This window comes from Schistocerca cancellata, chromosome 7 (assembly GCF_023864275.1).
Source record: "Schistocerca cancellata isolate TAMUIC-IGC-003103 chromosome 7, iqSchCanc2.1, whole genome shotgun sequence".
NCBI classification, from domain to species: domain Eukaryota; kingdom Metazoa; phylum Arthropoda; class Insecta; order Orthoptera; family Acrididae; genus Schistocerca; species Schistocerca cancellata.
The window spans coordinates 330,668,399-330,696,113 of record NC_064632.1 but is presented as its reverse complement, the minus strand read 5'-3'; the positions used below and the strand labels follow the sequence as shown (position 1 = coordinate 330,696,113).

The window sequence follows — 27,715 nt, the reverse complement described above, 5'->3', positions numbered from 1 at the left end:
GTTGGTCGAGGGTCGGTTGTCTTGCTGGACGACATGTATTTGGCTGGCGATCGCTTATGGGTTGCATGTGTGTGTGCCGACTCATGATTCGTCCCTGTAATAACAGGGCATGCCATTAGCGTTGTCTGGTTCGTGAAACTGTGTATAGTTTGTGTGATTTTGATTGACAAGTTATTTTAAATGTTGTCAACGTACTGGCTCTGAGCAGTCGGTTGGTTGGCGTGTAGCAGCGAGGAATTCACGGCGGGGTGTAGTTTGGCTGGGGCCGCTGGCGGTCTCTATGCGGTGTCGGAGAGTGTGGCGCTGTTCTAATTGCTACGAGGTCCGTGGCTCACCGATCCTGGACACGAAAGTTGAGTTTTGATTTAACCTGCCAGCAAGTCAAGACTGTTGTCGGCTGTTGGGATGTTTCCACGAGCAACGACGTGGTTTTTCAAGTTGGAAAATTGTAGCCACTCTCCGGTGGAGTTTCACTGTATTTGGTTATTTGAATTGAAGTGCACCAGCAGAATCTTCCGCCTTGTGGCCGTTAACGTTCCGGTTACCTGCCCTGGCCGTTGACGTAAATTTCGGGCAGTGTGGTTTCCTCATCGTGTTGTTGCTGTCCAGCACAGTGTGTAGTTCGACGGTTCTGTGTATGATTGGTTGTGGGCGCCAATATCTTCTACATTGCTCCGTTTTCCCTGTTGTGTCCTGGTCGGGTGAATTGGAAGTTATCTTGCCGGTGGGTCCCCTGACTGTTGGTCGTTTGGATTGTCATCGGATCGTGAATGGTTGGCCCGACTGCCTGTCTCACCTAAGCGAGCTTTAGTGTTAGAATTGCATGCTGATCCTCGAACATCTGGGCGCCCTTGTGTGGACTGCGTTATTTTTTAAAATTTGTTCTTGTTGTCGGTATTTGTATGGCTTCTTTCCGGTTTTGTGTTTTAAATTGGTGTTGTTATACTCTTAAGGCCTTCAGCCTAGTTTAAGGTACTGTTTCACGTAAACCCTTTGGCATTTAAAAAAAATTTAATTTTTATGTCTCCAGCTTTCAACCGATTTAAATTTAACTTGTTTATTTCAACCTATTGAATTTTTAGGTCTTCAGCCTTTAGCCGGTTTGAGTTTCAGTTGTTTGTTCTTAGGGCCTTCAGCCAAATTAAAGAACTGTCTCACGTAAGGACTTTGGTATTTAAAAAAATTAATGTCTTGGGATTTTAAGTGTTCGGCCTTCAGCCGATTTCAATTTAACTTGTTTACTTCAGCCTAACTACCGAACTGTTTTGAGATAAGACTTGTCTTTCAAATTTCTGATTATGCTAGCGTTTTAAGTTATTGGACTTCAGCCGTTTATAAATTAAAGTGGCCTTCAGCCAGTAATTAAGTCCCAAAGATTAAAGCTGTGTGTTAAAAAAAATTTTGGTCTCTTGTAATGTTTGATCAAAGGATAAAGTTATATGTTCGAGTGTAACTGACAGCCACTTATTTTGGCCTCACTCCACAGTTTATTCTATCTGTCCTGTCCTGCCGGGCTCAGCAGGGTGTCTCAGGAGGTATATTGGGGAAGGAGGAAGGAGTACAATATCTCAATAATGTTGGCTGGTGCAACATGATTTAAAATTTGGAGCTCAATATGCCTGTGGTACGTTATGCCTTCCCACGCCATAACATCTGGACCAACAAAACCATCATGTTCGACACTCTTCCTGGGTGCATTACTGATTACAAACTCTTATCATATATGGATACGTCCAAAATTGTCGAAAGTGATCATTTTGGGGGTCCAGGTGTTATGGTGTGGGGAGGCATAATGTTGGACTTGCGTACTGACCTCCAAATCTTTGAACAGGGTATGTTCAACAGACAACGTTATAATGATAGTCTGCTCCTTCACCGTAGGCATATTTTCAGTTTTTATGGGTGACAATGGGCGACCACACTGAGCAGCACAGGTCCAGGAGCTCTCGGAACCAGAGAGTATCCGACAAATGGAGTGGCGTGCCTTGTCTTCCAACTCAAAATCCATCGAGGTCGTGTTGGATGCGTTCGAGAGATGTATTGCGTGCACCAGCGACCATGCAGCAGTTATCAACTGCGATGGTGTAAGAATGGATCACATTACCACAAGACCTCTTTAATAGAGTTGTCGGAAGCACGTTGCAGGGCATGTATTGCCATCGGTAGTGACAGAACGTCTTGTTACGAATAGTGCCCCATCTTTTGTAATTCCCAGAGGACCAACACAAATAGCTGTGGCTTGACAGAAATTATTTTCTTTGAATAAAAGTGTCATTTCTGTTCGTCGCATTGCGTCTTTCTTTCATCTGCTTCCTGTATTACACTGTAGAAATTCTTTGTAAGTATAGTCCAAGTTCCATTGAGATACCCGGCCGGAGTGACCGAGCGGTTCTAGGCGCTTCAGTTTGGAACCGCGCGACCGCCACGGTCGCAGGTTCGAATCCTGCCTCGGGCATGGATGTGTGTGATGTCCTTAGGTTAGTTAGGTTTAAGTTGTTCTGAGTTCTAAGGGACTGATGACCTCAGATGTTAAGTCCCATAGTGCTCAGAGCTATTTGAACCATCATTGAGATATGTTATTTGGCAGTGGCACGTCAAGCCAAACTTTCTTTCATCAAAAATTACTAGCAAAATGATTTAGATAAGATATCTGTATGGTGCGAAAAGTGGCAATTGATCCTGAATGAGGAAAAGTGTGACGTTATTCACAAGAGTACTAAAAGAAATCAGCTAAATTTCGATTAAGCGATAAGCCACACAAATCTGAAGGCTGTAAATTCACCTAAATACTTAGGGATTACAATTACAAATAACCTAAATTGGAACGATCACATAGATAATATTGTGGGTAGAGCAAACCAAAGACTGCGATTCATTAGAAGGTACAACAGGTCTACTAAAGAGACTGCTTACACCACGCTTGTCCGCCCTATTCTGGAGTATTGCTGTGCATTGTGGGATCCGCATCAGGTGGGACTGATGGATGACATCGAAAAAGTACAAAGAAGGGCAGCTCGTTTTGTATTATGGCGAAATAGGATAGTGTCACAGACATACGTGAATTGGAGTGGCAATCATTAAAGCAAAGGCGTATTTCGTTGCAACGGGATCTTCTCATGAAATTTCAACCGCCAGTTATCTCCTCCGATTGCGAAAACATTCCGTTGGCACCCACCTACATAGCGAGAAAAGATCATCACGATAAAATAAGAGAAATCAGTTTTTTTTCTTTATTGTGATTTCATTCCCCTGCCCCACATGGGGGACAATTAAAAAAGGTCGACATAAACTTAAAAAACACAGTTGGCGATTCTTAAAACACAAAGAAGACACTGAAGGCACACACACAGGTTAAAAGTCGGCCACAGTATTAAATACATTACAGAACAACACACTTGAAACACACTTGGAGCACACACGGGGAAGTATAAAACTGCCTGGTGGGATCTGCCGAGGGAGAGGCTAGAGAGGATGGAAAAGGAGGGGTGAGCAAGGGGCAGCAGGGGAGGCAGCGGGATGAAAAGAGTAGGGGCGTCAGCAGGTACACTAAGAGGCAGGAGACTGGTGGGGCAGTAGATGAAGAGGGAAGACAAAGCAGGAGGGAGTGCAGAGACATTGAAAGGGAGCGCAAGAGAGGGAGGGGGAGTAGGATTGGAAAGCCGCTCAGGAGAAGGGACGGCGAGGAGAGGGAGCCCTGAGGAGGAGGCACGAGGAAGATGGGGTTGGTAGGAAGGGTAGATGTCAGGGCGAAGCTAATCATTCAGGAGAGGTAGATGGTGGAAGTTGCGTTGGGAAAGGAGGCGGAAGGTGTGGAGATGGAGAGAGGGTGGGACACAACGGTATAGGCACGGTAACAGGCTGGGGGTGGAGAGCAAGGGAGACACCAGGGAGTGAGGGGGATTAGTGCGGCGGAAAATATATTATTGTGTTGGCAGAAGAGCCAACACAGTGTTGCTAGAGAAGGCCGAAATGCACGCTTTTAAGCTCACGCAGGCTGGCGTGACGTCTGGAACAGTTATAGGAGTTGAGTCTAGTAAAAAAATTGGTGAACATCTCTCTTGACTGTACATGCTTCACAATCTTAATAGTAACTGGTAATGGCGCCTTGCTAGGTCGTAGCAAATGACGTAGCTGAAGGCTATGCTAACTATCGTCTCGGCAAATGAGAGCGTATTTGTCAGTGTAGCTTCGCTAGCAAGTCGGCTGTACAACTGGGGCGAGTGCTAGGACGTATCTTTAGACCTGCCGTGTGGCGGCGCTCGGTCTGCAATCACTGACAGTGGCGACACGCGGGTCCGACGTATACTAGCGGACCGCGGCCGATTTAAAGGCTACCACCTAGCAAGTGTGGTGTCTGGCGGTGACACCACATATATAGTGTGTGGATGTGTTCAAGGAAAATGAGGGGCGGAAATCCAAGCTACCCTGGCATGAAATCAGGGTTTGCACAGAAAAATTTAAGTGCTCGTTTTTCCCTCGCGCCGTTTGAGAGTGGAACGGTAGAGAGACATCTTGCAGGTGGTTCATTGAACCCTCTGCGAGGCACTTTATTGTGAATAGCAGAGTAATCACGTAGATGTGGATCCCTTACTTTTACGCACCATTGTAGCCGTGGCTTGTACTTTTGTTGGTTGAATGTGTGTGCTACTCGACAGGGGCGAGCTCGTTTACAGGGAGACGGCTTGGCGTGTGCCGACAGGCGGTGTCGCTGCTGATGCAGTGGCGGCGCCTGCGTCGCCTCGTGGGCGTCCTGGAGGCCATCCGCCGCAGCTTCCGGGACCCAGAGGGCGCCCGCGGCCGCTACTCGCGCCACGCCACCGTCCTCGGCCGCACCTGGGTGGTCAGCTCTCTCCTAATTTCCTCCGACATCCTCAGACACTCTACTCTGATTTCAATCAGTTGAGTCTAAGAGCCAAACTGAAATTTCCCGGCAGATTAAAACTGTGTGCCGGATCGAGACTCGAACTCGGGACCTTTGCCATTCGCGGGCAAGTGATCTATCATCTGAGCTACCCATGCGTGACTCACGCCCCGTCCTCACAGCTTCACTTCTGCCAGTATCTCGTCTCCTACCTTCCAAACTTCACAGAAGCTCTCCTTCGAACCTTGCAGAACTAGCACTCCTGGAAGAAAGGATATTGCGGAGACATGGCTTAGCCACAGCCTGGGGGATGTTCCCAGAATGAAATTTCTGCAGCGGAGTGTGCGCTGATATGAAGTGAAGCTGTGAGGACGGGGAGTGAGTCGTGCTTGGGTAGCTCACATGGTAGAGCACTTGCCCACCAAAGGCAAAGGTCACGAGTTCGATTCTCGGTCCGGCACACAGTTTTAATCTGCCAGGAAGTTTCATATCCACATCCCCCAGGATGTGGCTAAGCCATGTCTCCGCAATATCCTTTCTTCCAGTAGTGCTAGTGCTGCAAGGTTCGCAGGAGAGCTTCTGTGAAGTTTGGAAGGTAGGAGACGAGATACTGGCAGAAGTGAAGCTGTGAGGACGGGACTTAAGTCGTGCTTGGGTAGCTCAGATGCACTTGCCCGCGAAAGGCAAAGGTCCTGTGTTCGAGTCACGGTCCGGCACCAGTTTTAATCTGCCAGGAAGATTCATTTCAGCGCACACTCCCGTCCAGAGTGAAAATTTCATTCTGCAAACTGAGACTGCTTGCAAGAAGTCACCAGAGCATTCCCGTCAGCTCGGCGATGGGAAATCGCTTTAAAGTCTCCTACGTCAAAAGGCCTTAATTTCGCCTACCTTTTAGACTACCACAGTGTCTGTTCATAATTTTAATTATGGCCAAAATTATATTAATTTTTTTCAGATCAGTCAGATTTTCCTATCTGGGAAACAGTTCCAAACTTCTGTTATCCCGAAAACTTTTGAACTCACTGACATTTTTTCCGGTGAATATGGTGGCTGAGGTGTGATTGTCGTGATGTTTTTGGCCAGAAACCTCTCACAAGCAATGATGCATGAGCAGGTGCATTGTCCTGATACAAAACCAATAACTTGCTTTTCCACGATTCCGGACATTTTTTGCGTATTGCTTGTCGCAAACGGCTCATAACGTTAAAGTAATATTCCTTATTGACCGTACGATTTCTAGGTAAAAACTCATGATGAGCTACGCCACGGTAATTTAAAAAACTGTGAGCAAAACTTTGACATTTGATCGAACTTGGTGTCCTTTTTTCGATCTTGTCTATCTGGGATGCTTCCACTGGGACTATTGGGCTTTGGTTTCAACGTCTTAACCGTAAACCCATGTTTCGTCACCAGTTATGATCCTTTCGAGCAAATCAGGATCATCATTGACGTCATTCAAGAGCTCGTGAGAGATGGTCATGCGACGGTTCTTCTGATCAAAACAACAGTTTTGAAACAAACTTCGGTAACACACATCTCATGGACAAAATGTCCGAAAAAATTGCATGACACGAGCCGACCGATATGTTAACATCCTCAGCAACTTCTCTTACGGTAATTCGACGATTTTCCAAAACAATTTTCTTGAGAGCTTCGACGTTATCATCTGTTGTTGATGTGCTTGGGGCGCCCAGAGCGAGGTTCGTCATTGCCATTTTTTGAACAAACTCACCGTAAGCCACTGTCAACATTTCAAGTGTTTTATAGCACTTGATTCTATTTTTGACAGAAAATGTGATGCAAATTCTTTGCTCCATTTTTTATAACAATCGAAAGTCGCTGAGCACACTAAAAAACGTCTAACCTTTCTATCTGCTAAAAACAAATGAAGTATGCTGTACACCTGAAACTGTGAACATATGTTCCGGACATGTGTCCCAATATAACAAAGAAAAGATCGGTAGTCAAATGTACGTTGCCTGTGCAATTTGAAAAGTCATCTTACTTTTTGAACAGCCCTCGCATATAAATAAATAATGAAATTTATCATAAAAAAAGCTATTAAAAATTTTCAGTTAGAATCCTGTGTGGTATATCGATGTCAAATTTTTCTTGCTGAACATCACTATATAAGCAAGTGTATCTTCCGGAATTTTTTCATTAAAAGTCGCACACAGTTTCATTGTCGTTTTTTGTGTGCTTAAAACATTTATTCTTTAAGTCACATTTATAACAAAAATAGGGTAATTTTCAAGAAAAATTGAGTATACTCACATAATATTTCCATTTAATTGTGTGACTTTTTAAAAATCACAGAAAAAATCATAAGCCTTCAAATAGGTAAAAAAAGGCACTTTCTATGCTTTTAACGGCCCAGTTTCAACTACTTTCTGAAAACAATTAAATTTTATGTCCTTTTAATAATAATTTTGCATCTCTAGTTCTAAATACTTTTACAAAATTCTAATAAACTTTTTCCTCTATAGATGGAAGCTGAAAATAAATTGTCTACTGCAAATAAAAAGAAATATTTTATAACAGAACTTTTTGGAAATAAAGTAAAACTAACCGACGAAAGATTTGGATTATGGTTACTAACAGAAAACTTAGATAATAATAATCTTGATACAAATATTGGAGATATTAACTATACAAATGGAGAAGAAAAATTAGAACAATTTAAACCAATTACAGAACCATTCTGCGATATTATTACGGTAGTTAAAATTACAAATTTAGTACACCGTACAAAAGATGCAGTCAAAAAGCAATTTTTAGTTAAGAAAGAAATATGTGAATCATTTAATAGTTTCTTGCGAAGAGTAGTTTCTAAATTTCGTTCTGCAAAACATGCTGTTAAAGCTAAGTTAACTCTTCTTTTAGATTCGAATACAACAACATGTAAAGGAGATAAACAAGCTATTAATGTAGATATGAATGTAATAAGAAGTAAACATACTAAGCGAGTTATTATTCCACACAAAATAGAATTGGCAGATGCCAAGATTGATACAGTATTAAAAGAACTACCACAAATACTGCAAAAACTTAAAAATGAACACAACTATTATTGGATTTAGACATAATGCAAGATTCGTATACAAGGAGAATATAAAGAAGATTGTAATGTAATAATCAAGAATAATAATTCTGTAATAAAAAACTGTTTCGCTTGAATTAATTTCAATTCCAGATTAAAAATATACAATAACTTTATTTGCCAATTACCTAGTCCAGGAGTTCATAAACAACTTGGCAACCATATTGTACACTTTTAGACTGTCTTGATATACGATTAAAGCAAACTTTTGCTTCTGCATTACATAAAGAAAATTGAATGACAGAATGGAAGCAACAATCTCTAATCATGTTAATACAGATATCCAAAAGAACAAGAATTTTGTCCATTAACAGATTTCCGCATGGGGTAACCCTGGTCACAGGTTGTGTTCCAAAAATGAACAGTATAGAGACAAGTGATGACATTTTCTGCAAGACCTGACTATCATTTTGCAGGACAATGCTCTAGGGCGTACAGTGCAAACTGTTACTTATATGTTTGACTGATGGGGCTGCTAAGTGCTTTACCACCTACTGCACTCCCCTGACTTATGCCCTCGTAAGGACAACTCGATTTCTAAACTGAATGAAACACTTCACGGCATTCGCTTCAGAACTGCTACAAATTCGTCGGGCAGTAGACTGCGCCGCTCGAACTTTCAACACAACTGACAATGCTAAGAGTATCCTACGACTTCCACACCGCTGGAAACGGGTTATACACAATGCTGGTGACTACTCTGAAGGTCAGTAAAACTTTGAAACACATATCTATTTTGTACGAGCTGTAAACACTTAGTTGCCACTATTAAAGTTCCAGCCCTCGTATGATGATTTCTTGTAGTCCATTATATTATACAGCATGTCTTTTCGATATGTACTGCAAATCTAACGACGGAAAAACTGCTGAAAGGAATCTTTATATGATTTAGGTTTATTTCTTCCGTCTTATATTTGCTATGAAAGACTAGAGCCCACTACATAAATATTACTTTACATGAAAAGTGGTAAAGAAATTTTAGTCGCATCATCAAGATTTCATCGAGTTGATTCGTGTAAACGAAGTATTTCTGTTGCAAAACGTGCGAAAAGATTCAGTAGCGAACCAGGCGAAGTAACATTGGAAACACAATATTTCTATGAGCTTGGCTGGAAGCGCTACACGGCGATTATCTTCAAAAGAATATGGTATACTTTTCCTTGTGTGGATTCTCCACATATTTTCAGCATCAATCAGAAGGTCTCCCTCGTGCATGTTTTTTTTTTATTTTTTTGTTTTACCATTGCACGCCGCCACGAACACTTTTCTTGTGCCAAACTCTTCGTATAAGAATAGTGCTATGTCCTCAATTATTTGTTTTATATATTCAAATCTATGTCCTCCTTTACATTTTTTTACGCTCTACAGCTCTTTCAAGTACCATGGAAGTCATTCCCTGATATCTTAACAGACGTCTATCAGCCTGTGCCTTCTTCTTGTAAGCGTTTTCCACATATTCGCTTTTAGCGAAGAATCTTCTGATTTCTTACCTCATCATCCCAATTAATCCTCAATGTCGTTCTAAAGCATCACATTTCAAACGATTAGACTCTCTTCTTTTCATATTTTCTCATAATCCACGATTCATTACCATACGATGATGAGTTCCAAACGCCCATCCACAAATAATTCTTCCTCAAATTAAGGTCTATGTTTGACACCAGTAGACTCTTTTGGCTAGGAATGTTGGCTCTCTCTGCCTGTATTGTCCTACCGTTTATGCTTTCCTTGCTTTGTCCGTGACATGTTATTTTAATTCCACAGAATCAAAATTCCTCCAACTCATCCACGTAGTGGCCACGAATTTTGATGTTACGTAGATCTCTAATCTCATTTCTGTGATTCCTCATTATTTTCGCCGTTTTCGGTTTACTCTCAATCCATCTTCTGTAGTCAGACGTGATAAGTTTCCGAGTCTGCTTATATTCGCCAATCTCATAAGTTCTACTCACCAACTTGAAAGGTTTTAGAAACTCTGGAGGGATTTTATGTATTCCTTTTTCTTTATTTGTCCGCAAGTCTTCAAAAAGCTGCGATGAACGCCGACTTTAATACTGGCTCGCCTATTTCTGCTATATCGGCTCCCACTCCTTCTTGTGTCATGCCGTGAGACAAGTCCTTCTCCTCTAGAGCTCGTCAGTGTAGTTCTTCCACCTGACTACACTCGGCTCTGCCTTTGACTGTGGAATATCTGTACCACTCTTAATGTTGATGCCCTTGCTTTTAATTTCAAGGAAGCTTGTTTTGACTTTTCTTTCAATCAGTACTTCCTGTGACCATTTTTTTTTCATCTATGTCTTCACATTTGTTCCGCACTCATTTCGTCTTGCCTTCCCAGTGACCAATATTCCTTTCATGTGCCTGTGTTTTTCTGTAATACTTCTTCACTTTCACTGAGGATATTAATCAGCGATTCTTATTACTGATACCCTTTCATCCTGAATTTTAATCCCTCTCTCGAACTATCTTTTGGTCATTGCTTCTTCTATGCATGGATTTAACAGTAGGGGCTAAGGGCCGAATGCCTGTTTTACGCCCTTTTTAGTCCCAGCACTTCGTTCTTTTCTACCTAACTACTTGGTTTCCCCTGCGTAGAGATGTCCATTCTTCTTCGACTGTGCACTGCAGTAATCGTCGTGGCAGTAACTACAGTCTTAGAGAAATTAAAATGCATCTCAGGATTCCTCAGTACTACATCATCTGAATCTACAGCGATTCTTATCCTCCTACCTTCTTACGATTTTTGAGCAGCGTATTCGTTGAAACTTCCTGACAGATTAAAACTGTGTGCCGGACCGAGACTCGAACTCGGGACCTTTGCCTTTCGCGGGCAAGTGCTCTACCATCTGAGCTACCCAAGGAATACTCACGACCCGTCTTCATACCTTTAATTCTGCCAGTACCTCTTCCCCTACCTTCCAAACTGCACAGAAGCTCTCTTGCGAACCTTGCAGAACTAGCACTCCTGGAAGAAAGGATATTGCGGAGACATGACTTAGCCAGAGCCTGGGGGAAGTTTCATATCAGCGTACACTTCGCTGTAGAGCGAAAATTTAATTCTGGAAACATCCCCCAGGCTTTGGCTAAGCCATGTCTCCGCAATATCCTTTCTTCCTGGAGTGCTAGTTCTGCAAGGTTCGAAGGAGAGCTTCTGTGAAGTTTGGAAGGTAGCAGAAGAGGTACTGGCAGAATTAAAGGTATGAAGACGGGTCGTGAGATGTGCTTGGGTAGCTCAGATGGTAGAGCACTTGCCCGCGAAAGGCAAAAGTCCCGAGTTCGAGTCTCGGTCCGGCACACAGTTTTAATCTGCCAGGAAGTTTCATATCAGTGCACACTCCGCTGCAGAGTGAAAATCTCACTACAGTGTATTTGTTATTATCAGCTGAAATATGGCGTAGAACTTAGTCTTTCTCCTCTCATTCATATCACCAAGCCTATATTCTCCAATATCTCTTTCTGTTCCTTCTCCTATTACAGTGTTCCAGTCATCCATGATTATTAGATTATCATCTCCATTTACAATACTGAATTACTGGCTCGGTGTCGGCATATACTTCCTACATCTTTTCATCTACAGCTTATTTAGTCGGTATGTATACCGGAACTGTTCTTATTGACGTTTATTTGCTGTCGTTTCTCATAAGAAGATACTCTTTGCTTTGTTATTTCTCTTCATAACGAATCGTACACGCCGGCCGGGGTGGCCCAGCGATTCTAGGCGCTACAGTCTGGAACCGCGCGACCGCTACGGTCGCAGGTTCGAATCCTGCCTCGTGCATGGATGTGTGTGATGTCCTTAGGTTAGATAGGTTTAAGTACTTCTAAATTCTAGGTGACTGATGAGCTCAGAAGTTAAGTACCACAGTGGTCAGAGTCACTTAAAACATTTTTGAATCGTACTCCCTTTATGTCATTCTCTGCTGCTGTTGGTATTACGATATATTCGTGTGACCAGATATACTTATCGTCTTTCCATTTTGCTTCACTGACCCCCGCTACATTTACATTAAGCAATTGCTTCTCCATTTTCTAATTTCGTACTTTCTCTGCTATGTTCAAACTTCTCACATCCCACGCTCGCATTCGAGGAATGTCACACCTTCGTTGGTTATTCAGCCTTTTTCTCATGGTTACCTCGATCTTGACAGTTCTCTCACGGAGATAGAAATGGGGGACTAATCTGGAATCTTCTGCCAGTGGGGAGATCATCATGACACTTTTTCAAATTACATTTCACGTGTTCTCTCTTTAATGCAGTGGTTTATTTTGCTTTCTGCACCCTCCAGACGCAGATCAATGCTGTTTCTTCCGCCTTTTAGGGTCATTTTCCCACGTCAAGGCAAGAGGTTGCCCTGAAACTATCCATTCCTCCGCCTGCTTTGGCATGGCAATTAGCAGAACGAGGGTGACTCCTTATACCAAAGATCTTAGGCCGCCATTGCTGATGAACGTTATTCGAAATTTAAGCAGTGTCTAGGATCGAATCATGACCCGTGACGTGTTGACTACCAGACAAGAACGCTCACGCTGCACTGCAGGTGCAATACCACGATAGTGCACGCATCGAGAAGTCACCCTGAATTTGTGAACTAATTGTTAGTATTGTATACTGATGAGCCGAAACATTACGACCACCTATTTGGTCCACGTTTGCGCACAAAGCATCAGAGATTCGTCGTGGCATGGCATAAACAAATAATTGGTAGACGTATGTATCACCGGATATTTACGCATTGGTGACGTAATTCCCTTAAATACGGGCTGATTGTTCGTGTGCGTAGAGCCAGCTGAGGTCCATTGCGTCCAGATCAGGTGAAAGTGGTAGTCATCAAGCTCCTTAAACATCTGTAGGAGGGTTGGACAGTTGTCCGCTGGAAGATTCCAACGCGAACGGGGAACGTATGAAGCATGACTGAATACATGTGGTTCATAATAATGTTGACGTAGTCCACAGTTGTCATGTTCATGTTGCCTTCGTTTCTCACCACACGTCCCATGGAAGCCCAGGTTAATGTCCCCTTTAACATGATAAGTACAGCTCTCAGTAGTTTGAGTCCGTAACGCAGTGCATGATTCGAGCAGCCGTTCACCTCAATGATGTCATATCCAGACGCGCCCATGGACCTGGTCTAACAGGAAACATGATTCAATCGAACGACACTTTTTCATTGATCCACGATTCTATTTCGATGATACAACGCTCACTGCAATCGTAACTGACAAAGTTGTTGGGTCGGTATGGGAACACATGGGTTCTGACGCAAAGGCCCATGTTCGACAATGTGCGTTGAAAGGTGTGCTCCAAAAGACTTGCGCCTGCAGTAGCATTGTACTCTGTCGCCACCTACTCTGTTTTAACATTTTTGAAGGTGTTTGACAACAGTTGTTAATCAGCTTTTGAACTGTGTGACATACAACTGTTTAATTGTCTATTATTAAAGCTACCAGTTTCGGACATTGTGCTGTGTCAAAACGCACGGGCTACGTTCGCCCTTACTAGTGCTGGGCATCCTACACGATAACTTAATAATAACACCTGGTGGTTACTGTAAATATACGTGTATGATGTATTAAGGAAAAAAAAAAGTTGTAGATGAGCCGCGAACGTCGACGAAAAACCAGGTGGTGAGCGCGCGCGACTTCAGCGATTCAACATTTCGCCTTCGCCGGGTCCAGAGATGCTGTCTAAGCGACGCGCAGTAGCCGGCCGCTGTCGTAGAGAACCGACAGCAGCAACGAATAATTAATTAGTTGTGATAAGTTGGTTTAGCGCTGCGTGTTTGTTCGTTTTAAATGGTTCCTATGGTATGACATAAAGAGTTAGTTAGTTCCAATGTAGACCTCTCACCGACTAAGTGGATATATCGGTGTGCGTCTAGGTCCGATAGTAGAGCGATCCACTGCGTGGCGTAGTGAGGCACCGCAGCTGGCGGTTAAGGCTTGGGAGAGGGAAAGGAGTTTTGATTGGTAATACCAGTATTTTAATTTGGGTACAGTTCGCGGAAGCAGCGTGGCTATTAAGTCTGTTAGGCCCCTGCTTATATACGTGGCTGTGACGGTTGTTTCCTCCCAACACTGAGCAACGGAATATACAGAGATTCTGTGGGATTTTATGAATAGTCGCTGGTGATACACTGGTTTTGGCGAATTTAGGTGCACGAGCTATCGATTGATTGTAGTCTTGTGGACAGTTTCGGTCGTAAAGTTTTCTGTGGTAAATCCAGCGTGAGCCTGGTTAGAGTGAGAAGTAGATTTGTAGGTGTTGAGTTTTTGGGAATCAGTGTAACCGATATCCTGTTCGTGTTGTACGATTAGTGGTCGCGGCTAGCCCAGAGGTAATTGGGTTGTTGGCCGTTTTATTGAAGTGGTTTGGTAGTGGTTAGTGTATGTGTCGAGAAGGGAAAGCCTCGAACACATGTTCGTAGTTGTTGTTTAAATATCACTATCTTACAGAGGACCGAGAAGTGGCTCTAATAAATACGAACTGTTTCACTATATTGTGATAGAGTGCACCTGTAGGTGAGTGGATAACCGACGAGAAAATAAGTGAACCATTTTACAAGCAACAAGAAGCGAAACAAAAACTTGATTAGCTAAAGTGACGAGAGGCCGAATTCAAGTAGGGAACTTAGCGGGACGCGTATTGTCAAAGCCTGAAGATGTTCAGAATTGTTTTAAATTGTTACTTAAGGTGAAATTACAAACTGTACCTAATTAAAGCTGTAGTGGTCGATTGGTTTGCCCAAGTATTTTGCGCGGCAGGAAGCCATACATTAACGGCGTAGCGACGTTGGTACAGTACGATACATTGTCGTTGTAAGTTCGATCTTGGGTACCGCCAGTCGGCGCGTTACAACATACACCATCATCACTGTATAGAAGATCACATGTTAATCACGTGTCATAACAGGCCAGATCAGTATGGCTATCCATATAAATACAGCCACATTTGAACTGTTGAATATCTACAGAACAAAAAAGGTATCTTATGTGTCAAATGTGAAATGACAGTATCACGTAACTGAAGCTATGTACGATTTATGGAATAGCCTTGGTAGCTGCACAGTTTTGCTGGATCACCACCTGAAAGCGCTGTTGTAGGACTTAAGCTTAAAATCAATAGTCAGAAACGTCTTTTTTAAGTTCAAAATAGGAAGTTTACCAATATTCAGTTACGTCTTACGATCCTACCGGGTAAGACCGGTCCCTAACAGTCTCTAATGTTCACAAACATATGCCGAGCTTAACAGTTCTTATCTCGTCAGAAAGTAAAAGCGCATACAATGCAAATGAATGATCGTAAGTTGCTTCACACCAGACTCAGTAGAAAAAGCAACAGGACTGTTACTATAGTTACAAATATTATTCAAATAGCCCAAATCACATATTTTGGTATCTGTTGCTCATAATTACAAAATACGTTTTCTCAGCTCGAATGAAACGAAGCGAGAGGCAGCACAACCCATCCCGAGGCTGGTCTAAAATACACACTAACTAACATGAAGCTATGCCACACGACGATTAAGAGCAGAATTAACCGACTGAACAGACTGACAGAAACTAAAAGCAGACAGACTGAAATGGCGCTAGCTTTCGCCCTATAAAGGCTCGCTCTAGGACAATGTTCAACTTCTTTAATTTATAATAGTTATAAATTCTGTAGGTAGGAAAGTTAATCTTTGATTGGCTGTTGATTTTTTTCGTTATATTTTGTTTGTGTATTATATCTTATGAGGAGCTTCTATTAAAATACACAGAACTAATTTATGCCCACAAACTGGGAATGCCAGGTTTATGACCATGAGATCCATATTGAACGTTAAAATTTAGTTACTGAAAATTTAGTAATTTTGATTAAGGACTCTTTCTCATTAATATGGCTGTCAATATACTCATAAAAATCAGGTGAGCCAGAGTATATCCAGAAAATTTAAAGTAGTTTGGTTACAATAACAACTGAGAGTTGGGACCAGATGAAGTCCTTAATTAACAATATCTTTTAAACTAATTATGTCTCCGCTAACATAAGTATATTACTGAAAAAATGGAAAGATAGCACTTTAATCTGAAACTAGTCTATCCTCCCCAATTAACCTGCCAGCTCATAAGATGTACGACTAGATGTACGGAACTTTATAATTGCAATAACTTTGAATTGCCATCTATTCTGGTGAAAATAAATAGTTCACTGCAACAAAGACGACAAATTGAATTATGTGAATAACAAATTTTTGTGGGACAAATTTCTTTCTACAGTTTTTGTTTGGATAACATGTAATTTAGATAGAAATTTCAGCATCGGAATTTTGGAAAGAAAATTAGCGGACATTTCATATAGACCTTAATACATCAGATTGAAGTGCATACAAAGTGGGAGAGTGTGGGTCAACCTGCTTTGTCACATACTGTCAACGGTCTGAAGTTATGAAATAGGTTCTCAGATATGCGAGAACCTCGAAGACGTGCTTTGTCCCGACAGTAACATCCTGCGTTAGAGAGCGTGCAAGCCTCCGTTCTCCTCGTCCAGAGACAAGGGGATGCTGTCCTGCATTCTGTCGCTTACTGCTGGTTTCAGCTTCCTTCAAACAATGTTAATTACAGTTGCACGCGCACAGCCTACCATCTTTACCATCCCCTCTCTGCTCATTCCTAGGCACCAGGCCTTAACAATCTTTCCTTTGTCGAAGTCGCTTTACGTCAGTGGATTTCCCCATTTGTGCCTCATATTGTCGCTAGAATGACTCCCCGTGAGTCTACACTCAGAGTAATACGAATACTTTGCTTATAACGTTAAGTGCCTACAACGCTACCTAGTTGAATTCAGTCTCGCGCTGAGCAGTGGCTGTAACATTTCGGCTCATCAGTGTTTTTACTTGTTTCTGGCTGTGGGTGGGTGACGGCAGCGATGAACCTATCCCTCTGCTGCCTTTACACCCTGATCAGTGGGGCTCCGTGCAGGGCTACCAGTTGCCACTTACGATTTGTCTACACTACGGCCAGGACCAGTAGTGTAATTTAAGGGAACCACATCCTGCCTATAACCCATGTTAATTTAGGCAAGTATTTGACCTATTTCTGGAAAAAACTATTTGATGCAGTACCTTTATATTTTTACTGTATGTTACATGATGCTAATAGAGTCAACTGTACTAAAATCTACTTTATCCATTTCATAGTTTTTCAGAAATACTTTTTCAATTTATTAACATAAAATATTAAGTTTTTTCTGCAGAAAATATTTTTTGTGAAGTTTCTAATGGGGGAATATTAATGAATGTAGTACCAGAGTTGGCTTTTTTATGTTATGCAGAGTCTCTGAAAATTTCATTCATTTATTTATGATAGTTTCTGATATAATGGGGCATATATACTGAAAATTTCAGTTTGCGGGAAATTGACTTTAATGAAAAAACTTTTGAAATTTGGTACTTACAGTTAATTAAAACTGTCCTGCTGCATATGATGGCCCTTCTTTGACCTTTGTCAGGTCTTCCAGCCTCTTTTTCACCTTCCTGGATGTGTGTCTTGCTTTCTTGGGCATATTAGATGCAGACCTGTCTGCATCGGCTATCCTCATTTTATGGCAATGTTGCAGCCCAGTGATCATATTTTCACCAGGATTAATTCCCAGCTTTTTCAATACCCAACACTTTCAAATATTACCACAATTGAATGTAATAACAGCATCATGAACACCTTGCTTCATTTTAGGAAGATGGTTCCAAATTACGCTGTTGAAACATTCATTTGCGTTCTGTGTCTGCCAAAGCAGACGTTTCCTTAGGTCAGGATGAGCCAAGTCTCTGAAAATAGGTTTAATTGCTGTAATAACAGCAGCAGGAAGAGAATGCTGAAGAATAAGATTCTCCAGTTGCCTGAGCCCTATTGTATTTACACCACGAATGTTCTTCTGATGGACACAATCCCTGAATGGCTTATCATCAGTGGAGGACTTATGGAAGAATATGGCCCAAACATCTCTCTTCATTTCCTCAAGATTTTCTTTATTTCTGTTTTGCTGCCCATAGCATACCTTCTAGTTTTCTATTTCAGTTTTAGTTAACTGACCCTCTCTGGTCAACAATTTTCCATCTCCTAATTTTTTTCCTCTCATATCAACAGTTAGTTTTCTTAGCCTTGTTCCCAAACGTTTTTGAACGTGGCCTACACATTCTGTTTTGCTAATAGTGGCATCTCCATATGGCTTAGAGTTGACAGTGGGTGGGTGACAGTGGGTGACTGAAAAGTGGGCGTGGTGCATAAACACACTTGGTAGGAAAATGCTCTTTAGATGCTCGAAAAAAAAATTCAGCAAAATCCTTTTCAGAGTACTTAAATAAAACCTTAGTTTATCGAGATATGATGAAAACGGAAAATCAATTTTTTTCGACCTGAACCACGGTGTGGTCCCCTTAAAGTCACTCTGTGACCAAGTGAAGGCGGATATTTACGTGGCCTCCTGATGCCTAGGCCCACTTACCAGTCAGGCAATGGGCGGGATGGGGCAGGGCCGCCAACTACCACCTCTACTGTAGCTTCCCTTCGGAGCTCGGTATGTGATCTGAGGTCGTGGTGTGTGCAGGTGATGGCGACGATGAACGTGACCTTCTGGTGCCTGGACCCGCTGATCAGCCAAGCACTCGGCGCCGCGGAGCAGGGCCGCCAACTGCCGCTGCCGCTGTGGCTGCCTTTCGACCAGACCCAGCCGTCCAACTATGGGCTCCTCTTCCTGCTGGAGTCCGCGATGCTCATGAGCGGTGTCCAGCTGTCCCTCTTCATCGACGCTCTCTTCGTAACTCTCATCATAAACGTCACTGCCGAGATACATGTCCTCAACAGCAACATTCAGAATATGAAAACTGCAACTGTCCGTGTAGCTGGTCCACAGTCGATGACCGCTGCATCCTCGTTTATTGGGACGGCGCAAAATATGGCAATTGGAGACGAGTCGACACTCATCGCAACTTCTACTAGACCCGATAGTGGTTGTATCAATTTTTCGACATCTGACTTCACTTCAACATACCCCAATCACAAAAAAAGCGCTAATGATGAAATGTATCAACTGTTAGTAGAGAATATCCGGCACCATCAACTCATTATCGTGTAAGCATACACCAGGATACAGTTTACGCAGTAGCTGTTGTAGTCATTATTTGTTTTTTCTTAAAAAATTATTAGTTGTAAAATGTCTCTTCGGAGGGATCTTATCTCTCCACCGCTAGACAAAAGTGCTAAAAACACGTTTTCCACGATGTTCAGAAATACTGTATCATCGTAGGTGCTATTGGGCAGAAACACATTTTTTAATGTCAGAGAAATGATGCAAATTAAAACATTATTTATTATAGATACATGCTGTGTGTAATATCATGTTCTATATTTTACAGCAGCACTGAAAGACATAAGTCGAAACACGGCCCCGGGAGTAGACAACATTCCATTAGAACTACTGACAGCCTTGACCATCTGGTGAACAAGATGTATGAGACAGGCGAAATTCCCGCAGAGTTCAAGAAGAGTATAATAATTCCAATCCGAAAGAACGAAGGTGTTGACAGATGTGAAAATTACCGAACTATCAGTTTAATAAGTCACAGCTGCAAAATGCTAACGCGAAATCTTTACAGACGAATGGAAAAACTGGTAGAAGCCGACTTCGGGGAAGATCGGTTTGGATTCCGTAGAAATGTTGGAACACGTGAGGCAATACTGACCCTACGACTTATCTTAGAAGAAAGATTAAGGAAAGGCAAAACTACGTTTCTACAATTTGTAGACTTAGAGAAAGCTTTTGACAATCTTGACTGGAATACTATCTTTCAAATTCTGAAAGTGGCAGGGGTAAAATACAGGAGCGAAACGCTATTTACAATTTGTACAGAAAGCAGATGGCAGTTATAAGAGTCGAGGGACATGAAAGGGAAGCAGTGGTTGGGAAAGGAGTGAGACAGGGTTGTAGCCTCTCCCCGATGTTATTCAATCTGTATATTGAGCAAGCAGTAAAGGAAACAAAAGAGACATTCGGAGTAGGTATTAAAATGCATGGAGAAGAAATAAACTTTGAGGTTCGCCGATGACATTGTAATTCTGTCAGACACAGCGAAGGACTTGGAAGAGCAGTTGAACGGAATGGACAGTGTCTTGAAAGGAGGGTATAAGTGTCAGGAAGTCGTTTCTGAAAGTATTTGTATGGAGTGTAGCCATGTATGGAAGTGAAACATGGACAATAAATAGTTTGGACAGGAAGAGAATAGAAGCTTTCGAAATGTGGTGCTACAGAAGAATGTTGAAGATTAGATGGGTAGATCACATAACTAATGAGGAGGTATTGAATAGAATTGGGGAGAAGAGGAGTTTGTGGCACAACTTGACCAGAAGAAGGGACCGGTTGGTAGTACATGTTCTGAGGCATCAAGGAATCACAAATTTAGCATTGGAGGGCAGCGTGGAGGGTAAAAATCGTAGAGGGAGACCAAGAGATGAATACACTGAGCAGATTCAGAAGGATGTAGGCCGCAGTAGGTACTGGGAGATGAAGAAGCTTGCACAGGATAGAGTAGCATGGAGAGCTGCATCAAACCAGTCACAGGACTGAAGACCACAACAACAACATATTTTACAGCACTCAAAAACGCACTGCATTTGCTATTTAAGTAAAAATATGTAGACAAAATCCAAAATCTGTAGCTGGCCTGCAGAGACAACTCAAGCTTACATTGTTGCCGCTGCTTCCACCCATGATTTCTAATTCCAGTTTAAGAATATCTGAAAAGTTTTCACTGCATGATGTACGAACATTCCAGTTCTAGAATATCTGAGAGGTTTGTACTTTATCTTTTCCATGCCATTCCATGTTCATTGATGCCATCCCCTTCAATCCATTGATCTCATTTCTGAGCATATAATTTATTTCAATGCAAGTAAAATGCATCTGAACGTGATAATTTCATAGAAACTATTTACCAAGTGCAAATTATAACCGATAAATTCTCAGATAACGCAAATATACAAAGATACATAACAAAAAGAATAAAAATTAGTAGATACTGAAATATTTAAATCTTACTAACACGAATAATAGAAAAAAAAAGAAAGAAAGGAGCGCTTTTGTGTTCTTGTTCATTTTCTGGCACTCGATTCATTGTGAGTGATATTTTCACTGCTAGTGTTTGACCAACAACAAGAGGAGACGTGGTGAAGTGAAGTTCCTGTTCACCAGTCTTTCCAACAATATGCTGGATTAAATTCTAAACCTCTCCACAGCGTTTTATGAATTGAGGCCATGTGACACAGTGGAAATTGATCTTTCTTTTGGATGACCCTTGGATTGTCACCGGTAAGGAGTGAAAGGAGACGTCAGGGCAACAGTAGATTTATTTAATTAACTTCTTCGTTCCGGTCCCTGGCTGTAGTACATCAGGAACAGCTTGGAGGCGTCCAGTTGCCTCTCATGCGAAACAGTATACCTCCATCATTGTTGACTACGCAAAGAGAGGGGCAGAGCGTGGCGTGACTCGAATACCGCCTTTGGCGATGTCTGGCTCCGACTGTGATGACAGTGTAGCCGACAGTCCCGCGGGGATGGCCGTGACCTCCCGCAAGCGTGTGGGTGGCCCTCTGCTCCAGAGGACACTCTCTCCTGAAAAAAATGGTTAAAATGGCTCTGAGCACTATGGGACTTAACTTCTAAGGTCATCAGTCCCTTAGAACTTAAAAGGGAACCTCCCCATCGCACCCCCCTCTGATTTAGCTATAAGTTGTCAAAGTGGATAGGCCTTGAAAAACTGAACACAGATCAATCAAGAAAAAAGGAAGAAGTTGTGTGGAACTAGGATAAAAAGAAGCAAAATATACAAACTGAGTAGTCTATGTGTAAGATAGGCAACACAAGGACAGTGTGAGATCAGGAGCGCCGTGGTCCCGTGGTTAGCGTAAGCAGCTGTGGAACGAGAGGTCCTTGGTTCAAGTCTTCCCTCGAGTGAAAAGTTTAATTTTTTTATTTTCGCAGTTATGATCTGTCCGTTCGTTCATTGACGTCTCTGTTCACTGTAATAAGTTTAGTGTCTGTGTTTTGCGACCGCACCGCAAAACCGTGCGATTAGTAGACGAAAGGACGTGCCTCTCCCATGGGAACCGAAAACATTTGATCGCAAGGTCATAGGTCAACCGATTCCTCCACAGGAAAACATGTCTGATATATTCTATACGACACTGGTGACGGCATGTGCGTCACATGACAGCAATATGTTGTCGACCCACCTAACTTGTACACTTGGCGAATGGGTAAAAAGATTCTTCTACCTTGCCCGATTTACGTTTTCTTGTGGATGTGATAATCACTCCCATAAAAGTGATGAAAACATAAGAGTTTGTCACATAAACTGCAACAAATGAATGCAACAGTTTCACAGTTTTCCCTGTGCTCTGTCAAAAAATATGTTTTTAACTTTTTCAAATTTTTCCGTGTGTAGACCGTCAAATCCTGCATATGTCCAAGCAAATCTGAACATGTCCTGGAATTCTGGAGAGCGAAGTTGATTGTGTGTGAGTGCCTGAACTTTGATAATTGTCTGAAAAAAAAAAATTAAAATTTTCTCTCGAGGGAAGACTTGAACCAAGGACCAATCGTTCCACAGCTGCTCACGTTAACCACAGGACCACGGCGCTACTGGGCTGATGATGATGATGTTTGGTTTGTGGGGCGCTCAACTGCGAGGTTATCAGCGCCCGTACAATTACCCAGTCTTTGCTCAGTCCAATTGCTCCACTTTCCTGGATGATGATGAAATGATGAGGACAACACAAACAGCCAGTCATCTCGAGGCAGGTGAAAATCTCTGACCCCGCCGGGAATCGAACCCGGGACCCCGTGCTCGGGAAGCGCTACTGGGCTGATACTCTCCTTAATGTTGCCTATCTTCAGCATGGACTACTCAGTTTGTATATTTTGCTTATTTTTTTTCGTAGTTGCACACAACTTCTTCCTGTTTTCTCGATTGATCTGTGTTCCGTTTTTCAAGGCCTATCCACTGTGCCAACTTATAACTAAATCTGAGGGGGGTGCGATGGGGAGGTTCCCTTGTTAGAACTACTTAAACCTAACTAACCTAAGGACATCACACACACTATGCCCGAGGCAGGACTCGAACCTCCGACCGTAGCGGTCGCGCACTCTCTCCTGACTCAGGGCAGATCGCCCTGTCCCGTGGCCGAACAGCGGACCCCATGCTCCATTCCAGGATGTCGCTCCAGGTGTCACAGATTCATGGTGTAGACTGTGATACCGAGATGAGGTTTAGCATATGAACGTCTGAGTACTTGTAAACTCCAGACTATACTTCCGTGGTGGCGAGTGAGGAAAGACTTCCGTCCTTCCACCAGCGTATTGCAGCGTCAGCTGCTGCTATACCGTGCTCAGCTTACACTGTTTCGCAACGTCTGTCAGCCCTTTTTTCTTCGCAACGCATAACACTCTTCCCTGCCTGTGGCTGGCTCTGTTGAAACTCACTTTTGCTCTGGGGTACTTTTGACCGAATACAGTTGATATGCTACATTGCCCTCCTTTTTGTCAAGACCTGGTCCCTCGGATCAACCAAACTAGATTGTCCTGAAGAATTATTCTAACATCTGGTTTCCTTAATCCTATCACTTAATCTTATACATTTCTACAGAGCCTCTTACCGTGTTCTTAATTCCGACACCATGGGGCTTATTTCATTACTAGGCTTCTTGCACAATAACTTCTAATTGTATATTCCAAACTTACGAGCTAAAATGAATCAATTATTTTTCAGACTACACCCTTGCGTGTTTATCTTCCTTCTGCTGATTTTTTTTTCGTGGGGTATACAATCCACAGAAATCTGAACGACGGCTGGATCTGAATTCACTCTTGTTCTTCGTCTTCTACATACCAAAACAAGGACTATGCTGAGCAGAACAAGTGCCGCTGTGGTTCTTTTTATGACAGTAGTCTATGTTGCCACTTTCTGGCATTGATTTACCCGATCAGCACTAAGGTCCCAGGGAGGACCGTTCCTCCTCCTGCTCCAGAAACGTGATTTTAGACTGCGTTAATTCCGGTCCTACAGTTTGGTTCAAGCTGGTTAGATCTGCGGCAGGTAGCACTTCCATGGGCTCCTCTGCCCAATAAAAACAAGACTGCAAAATATTCAATGAATTATTCCTGAAATCATGGCAGGCAGATGGAAATTAAGTCCCATTATCTCGCACGCTGTTCCATTTAATACAAAAACCACTCCCGTTTAACTCTGACCTCTTTGCTAACCCAAGCTTTCCCTGCTCGAAACAACTAGGCACTACTACAATCTTGTCAAAGGTAGAGTACAACCAACGTACCTCGGCCTGCTGAAAGTACAATTCTGGCTCGATCTCTTCTTTATTGCATTCTCTTACCTCCTTTTGTTCCATTAGGAATTTCACTGCACAGGAATCCTGCCCCTCTCTTATTAGCGTATTCGGACAGACTGCGATTTCCTCTCAGTAGCATTTTTGGGACTTCGCTCCCTCCATTTCCACATATCTTTCCTTGTCTTTTGCAAGTAACAATAATCTCTGCGTTTTTACTCCTACAAATTTCTTCAGTATCCCCAATTTGACAAGTTACGTTTGAACTATGCAACACTCGTAACCGTCTTGTCTCGACTGCTTCTGGTACAGAAACGGAAATGTAAAAGTTTCACTCCATCAGTTCTCAGCGATACTGTGGCTACCTTGAAATAAAAAGGTAACTTTTTGTGCTCGGGAATTGTTCCTTCTGCACTTTCCTTAGACCCTCTAAATACTGCTTTGGCGGCAAGTTTACCACTAGCTGACCTCTCACGCCTAATGGATAGCTTTCTGAGTTTCTGTTGCTTCCCCTCATCCTTCCCAAACAGTATCTTCTAGGGACTGCAACCATTTTGTCATTCCCTATCTAACACTTCTACTTCGATTTGTTGTTCTCTGCAGCTCTGGCATACCGCATTATTTTTCCAGTCAGCTGTCATAAAAGTCATGTGCTATTCAAAACGCCTTTCTCTAAACTTGCAATATGCGTAGTGTGCCAATCAGTCGCGAATTTGTTCACATTTTCTCACTGCTTAACCTCTTCTATAGTGTGTTCACCCCTCGAATGACTTCTTCATCAGTAGTGCCTCCAGCATCGATCCAAACCCTCTTTTTTTCATTTGTGGAATAACAACCAGTCCCTGGGTAATGTCACTCTTTAATTTCTCTTACGCCCCATGCACTCTCTCACATAACCTGGCACTTCCTTTGAGTGTCATACTCTAGCACTTAAAGGAAGTGCTAGAGTATGACACTCCCATGCCTTTCCATTCCCTGACGGAATTTGTCAAATGTTTCTTCCAATCTTCTCACCTCGTCAGCATCTTTTATGCGTTGAATACCAACTGTATCACCCAGCAATGACGCGATCATTACGATTCCTGCTTAGCGAACAGCACCCTGACGAAGATGAGTAGACCTGCATGCAACTGCATCATCCCACCTTCTCTGCACCTCACCTACAGGCAAGAATACCTATTACTTTCCACCATCTTAATTTCATTGCTCCTTCCCAGCTGCTAATATTAACTGTACTAGACCTACACCTAACCTAAAAAATATTAAATGACTATCTCGTAGGCATTAACCGATACGGGTTCCTCGTTACAGTTCATTTACAACCTTTTGTTTATCTTCCAATACCTTTCTGCTCAATCTCCCTTTCCAGTCCACATCTCCTATCCAAGGAACAGCTTTTGGACTCCCTTGAAAAGGTTTCAGCGGCACTATATGCACAATTGTTATTCTCATCGGCAACTGAATCTTGATATTTACCGGCGACGTAGTCTCTATCACATGGAATGGCTCCTGACACTTCACAAAAAGTATCTTTGTCTTTCCCTTGAGTGTATACGAAGTTGATAGCATCAGTCACTGACCAACCATATACCATCGCATTCTTGCCTTATGGCCTACTGTTTGTTGCTGCTTCCCCAGTGCTTGTGTATTTGCCATTCATACTCTATTCCAAATTTCCCTAATCACTCCGGCAAATTCTTTAACATACTCTTCAGCCTCCCCTTTCTTCATTTTCAATATGTCGAACGGTGATGGCATTTTCGACCACATACTACTTCATATGGCGACAATCCTGTGTTTGTATGCTATTTTGAGTTGTAAGCGGAGATGACATACTTGAAATAGACATCCAATTTGGTGCAATGTGAGTCAACGTAGTATCCAAGCATCATCTCGATTGTCCTTTGCACTTTTTCAGTTCTCCCATTGGCTTGCAGATGGATAGGACTCGTCCTTAACTTCTTCACACTCAACAACTTACTCAAATCCTTGAATAGGTCTGACATGACGTTCGTTCCCTGATGTGTTACTATTGTTTCAGGCACTCCATATTTCAATACCCAATTATTCACAAGCGCTTGTGCTACTGTTGCTGCCTGCTGGTTTGGCATCATGACCATTTCTATGTACCTTGAAAAATTATGTGTGATTGTGAGTATGTACTTATTTCCTGCATGTGTTTTATTGAATGGATCTATAACATCAATCCCCAAAAAATCGAACGGTGCTAATTCTTTAGGTAATCTCTGAAATGACACTCTTGTTAGACACGGATCCGCTCTTTGTGCGAACGGTCTGCAATTCTGTGCATACAGACTTACATCCATCTGCCTATTCGTCCACCAATACCTTTCTGCTACTCTTCTGTTGGTAGATCTGTGAGCCCCATGACCCGCTAATATGTGATCATGAGCTTCATGTAGCACTCTATTCCTTAACTTCGTTGGTACCACTACCTGCGATACCAAGTTGGTTTCCCCGCATAGCAACACATTCTGCATGCAAAACTGTGACTGCTTAAAATGCTCCTTATATTCTTCATCTGCTTTCTGTACAGTTTTCCATTGCTTACACTCATTAGTCCCAATATGTAATACTGCTAGTTTTCGACTTAAGCCATTCGCATTTCCTCACTTTTTCCCAGGTTTTTGCATGAATTCGAAATAAAATTCACTTAGTCTTGCTGCTTATCACATCAGCCTACTAGAAAGATTCTTAACCCCAACAACCATTTTAATGCTGCATGATCTGTTATTACTCTAAACTTTTTACTGTCCCGGGAATATTCGAGGTATGTTGTTTCCAAAAGAAAGCCTAACATCTCTTTCACTGTTGTAGAATAAGTTCTTTCTGCAGAATTTATTTGTCTTGATGAGTAAGCTACTGGATGTTGTACGCTTTCTACATCTTGTGACAACACATGCCCAAGTACATGTTTTCATGTATCACATGATAAAACAAATTCTCTATTAAAATCCGAAAATACCCATATCGTACTCAGTGTTAAAGCTTCTTTTAGCTCCTGAAAAGTGCGCTGGCACTCTTCTGACCACAAAAATTTAGTAATCTTGTCCAACAATTGTGTCAATGGTCTGGCAATATCCACGAAACCTTTTACAAACCAGAGTGACTTGTAAGAACGAATGCAACTTCTTTACTGATTCTGGTACAGGAAATTTATGTACAGCTCTAATTAGTCTTGCGTCTGTCACTTCTTGAAATGTCTGGTTTGCGAAGTAGCATACGTCACGTTAATCTTGAAAAACAGTGTTCAGGAAGCTAAAAGCTATCACATACTTTTACGCACCGCCATCGTCCAACCCAAAATAAATTGGAGGTCGCCCTTTAACCATGAGAGTACATCAAATTAACGATAAAGGCAC

The 27,715-nt window shown here is 42.3% G+C and overlaps 1 protein-coding gene across 1 annotated transcript in view; it reads left to right on the top strand.

The window, feature by feature from the left end:
* Positions 1-27,715, top strand: part of LOC126092755 (odorant receptor 83a-like) — a 63,171-nt gene that overhangs the window by 8,010 nt on the left and 27,446 nt on the right. Inside the window, exons 2-3 of the mRNA XM_049908481.1 lie at positions 4,700-4,840; positions 18,544-19,067. Of these exons, the coding sequence (XP_049764438.1) occupies positions 4,700-4,840; positions 18,544-19,067 (665 nt within the window). The remainder of the gene's footprint in view (positions 1-4,699; positions 4,841-18,543; positions 19,068-27,715) is intronic.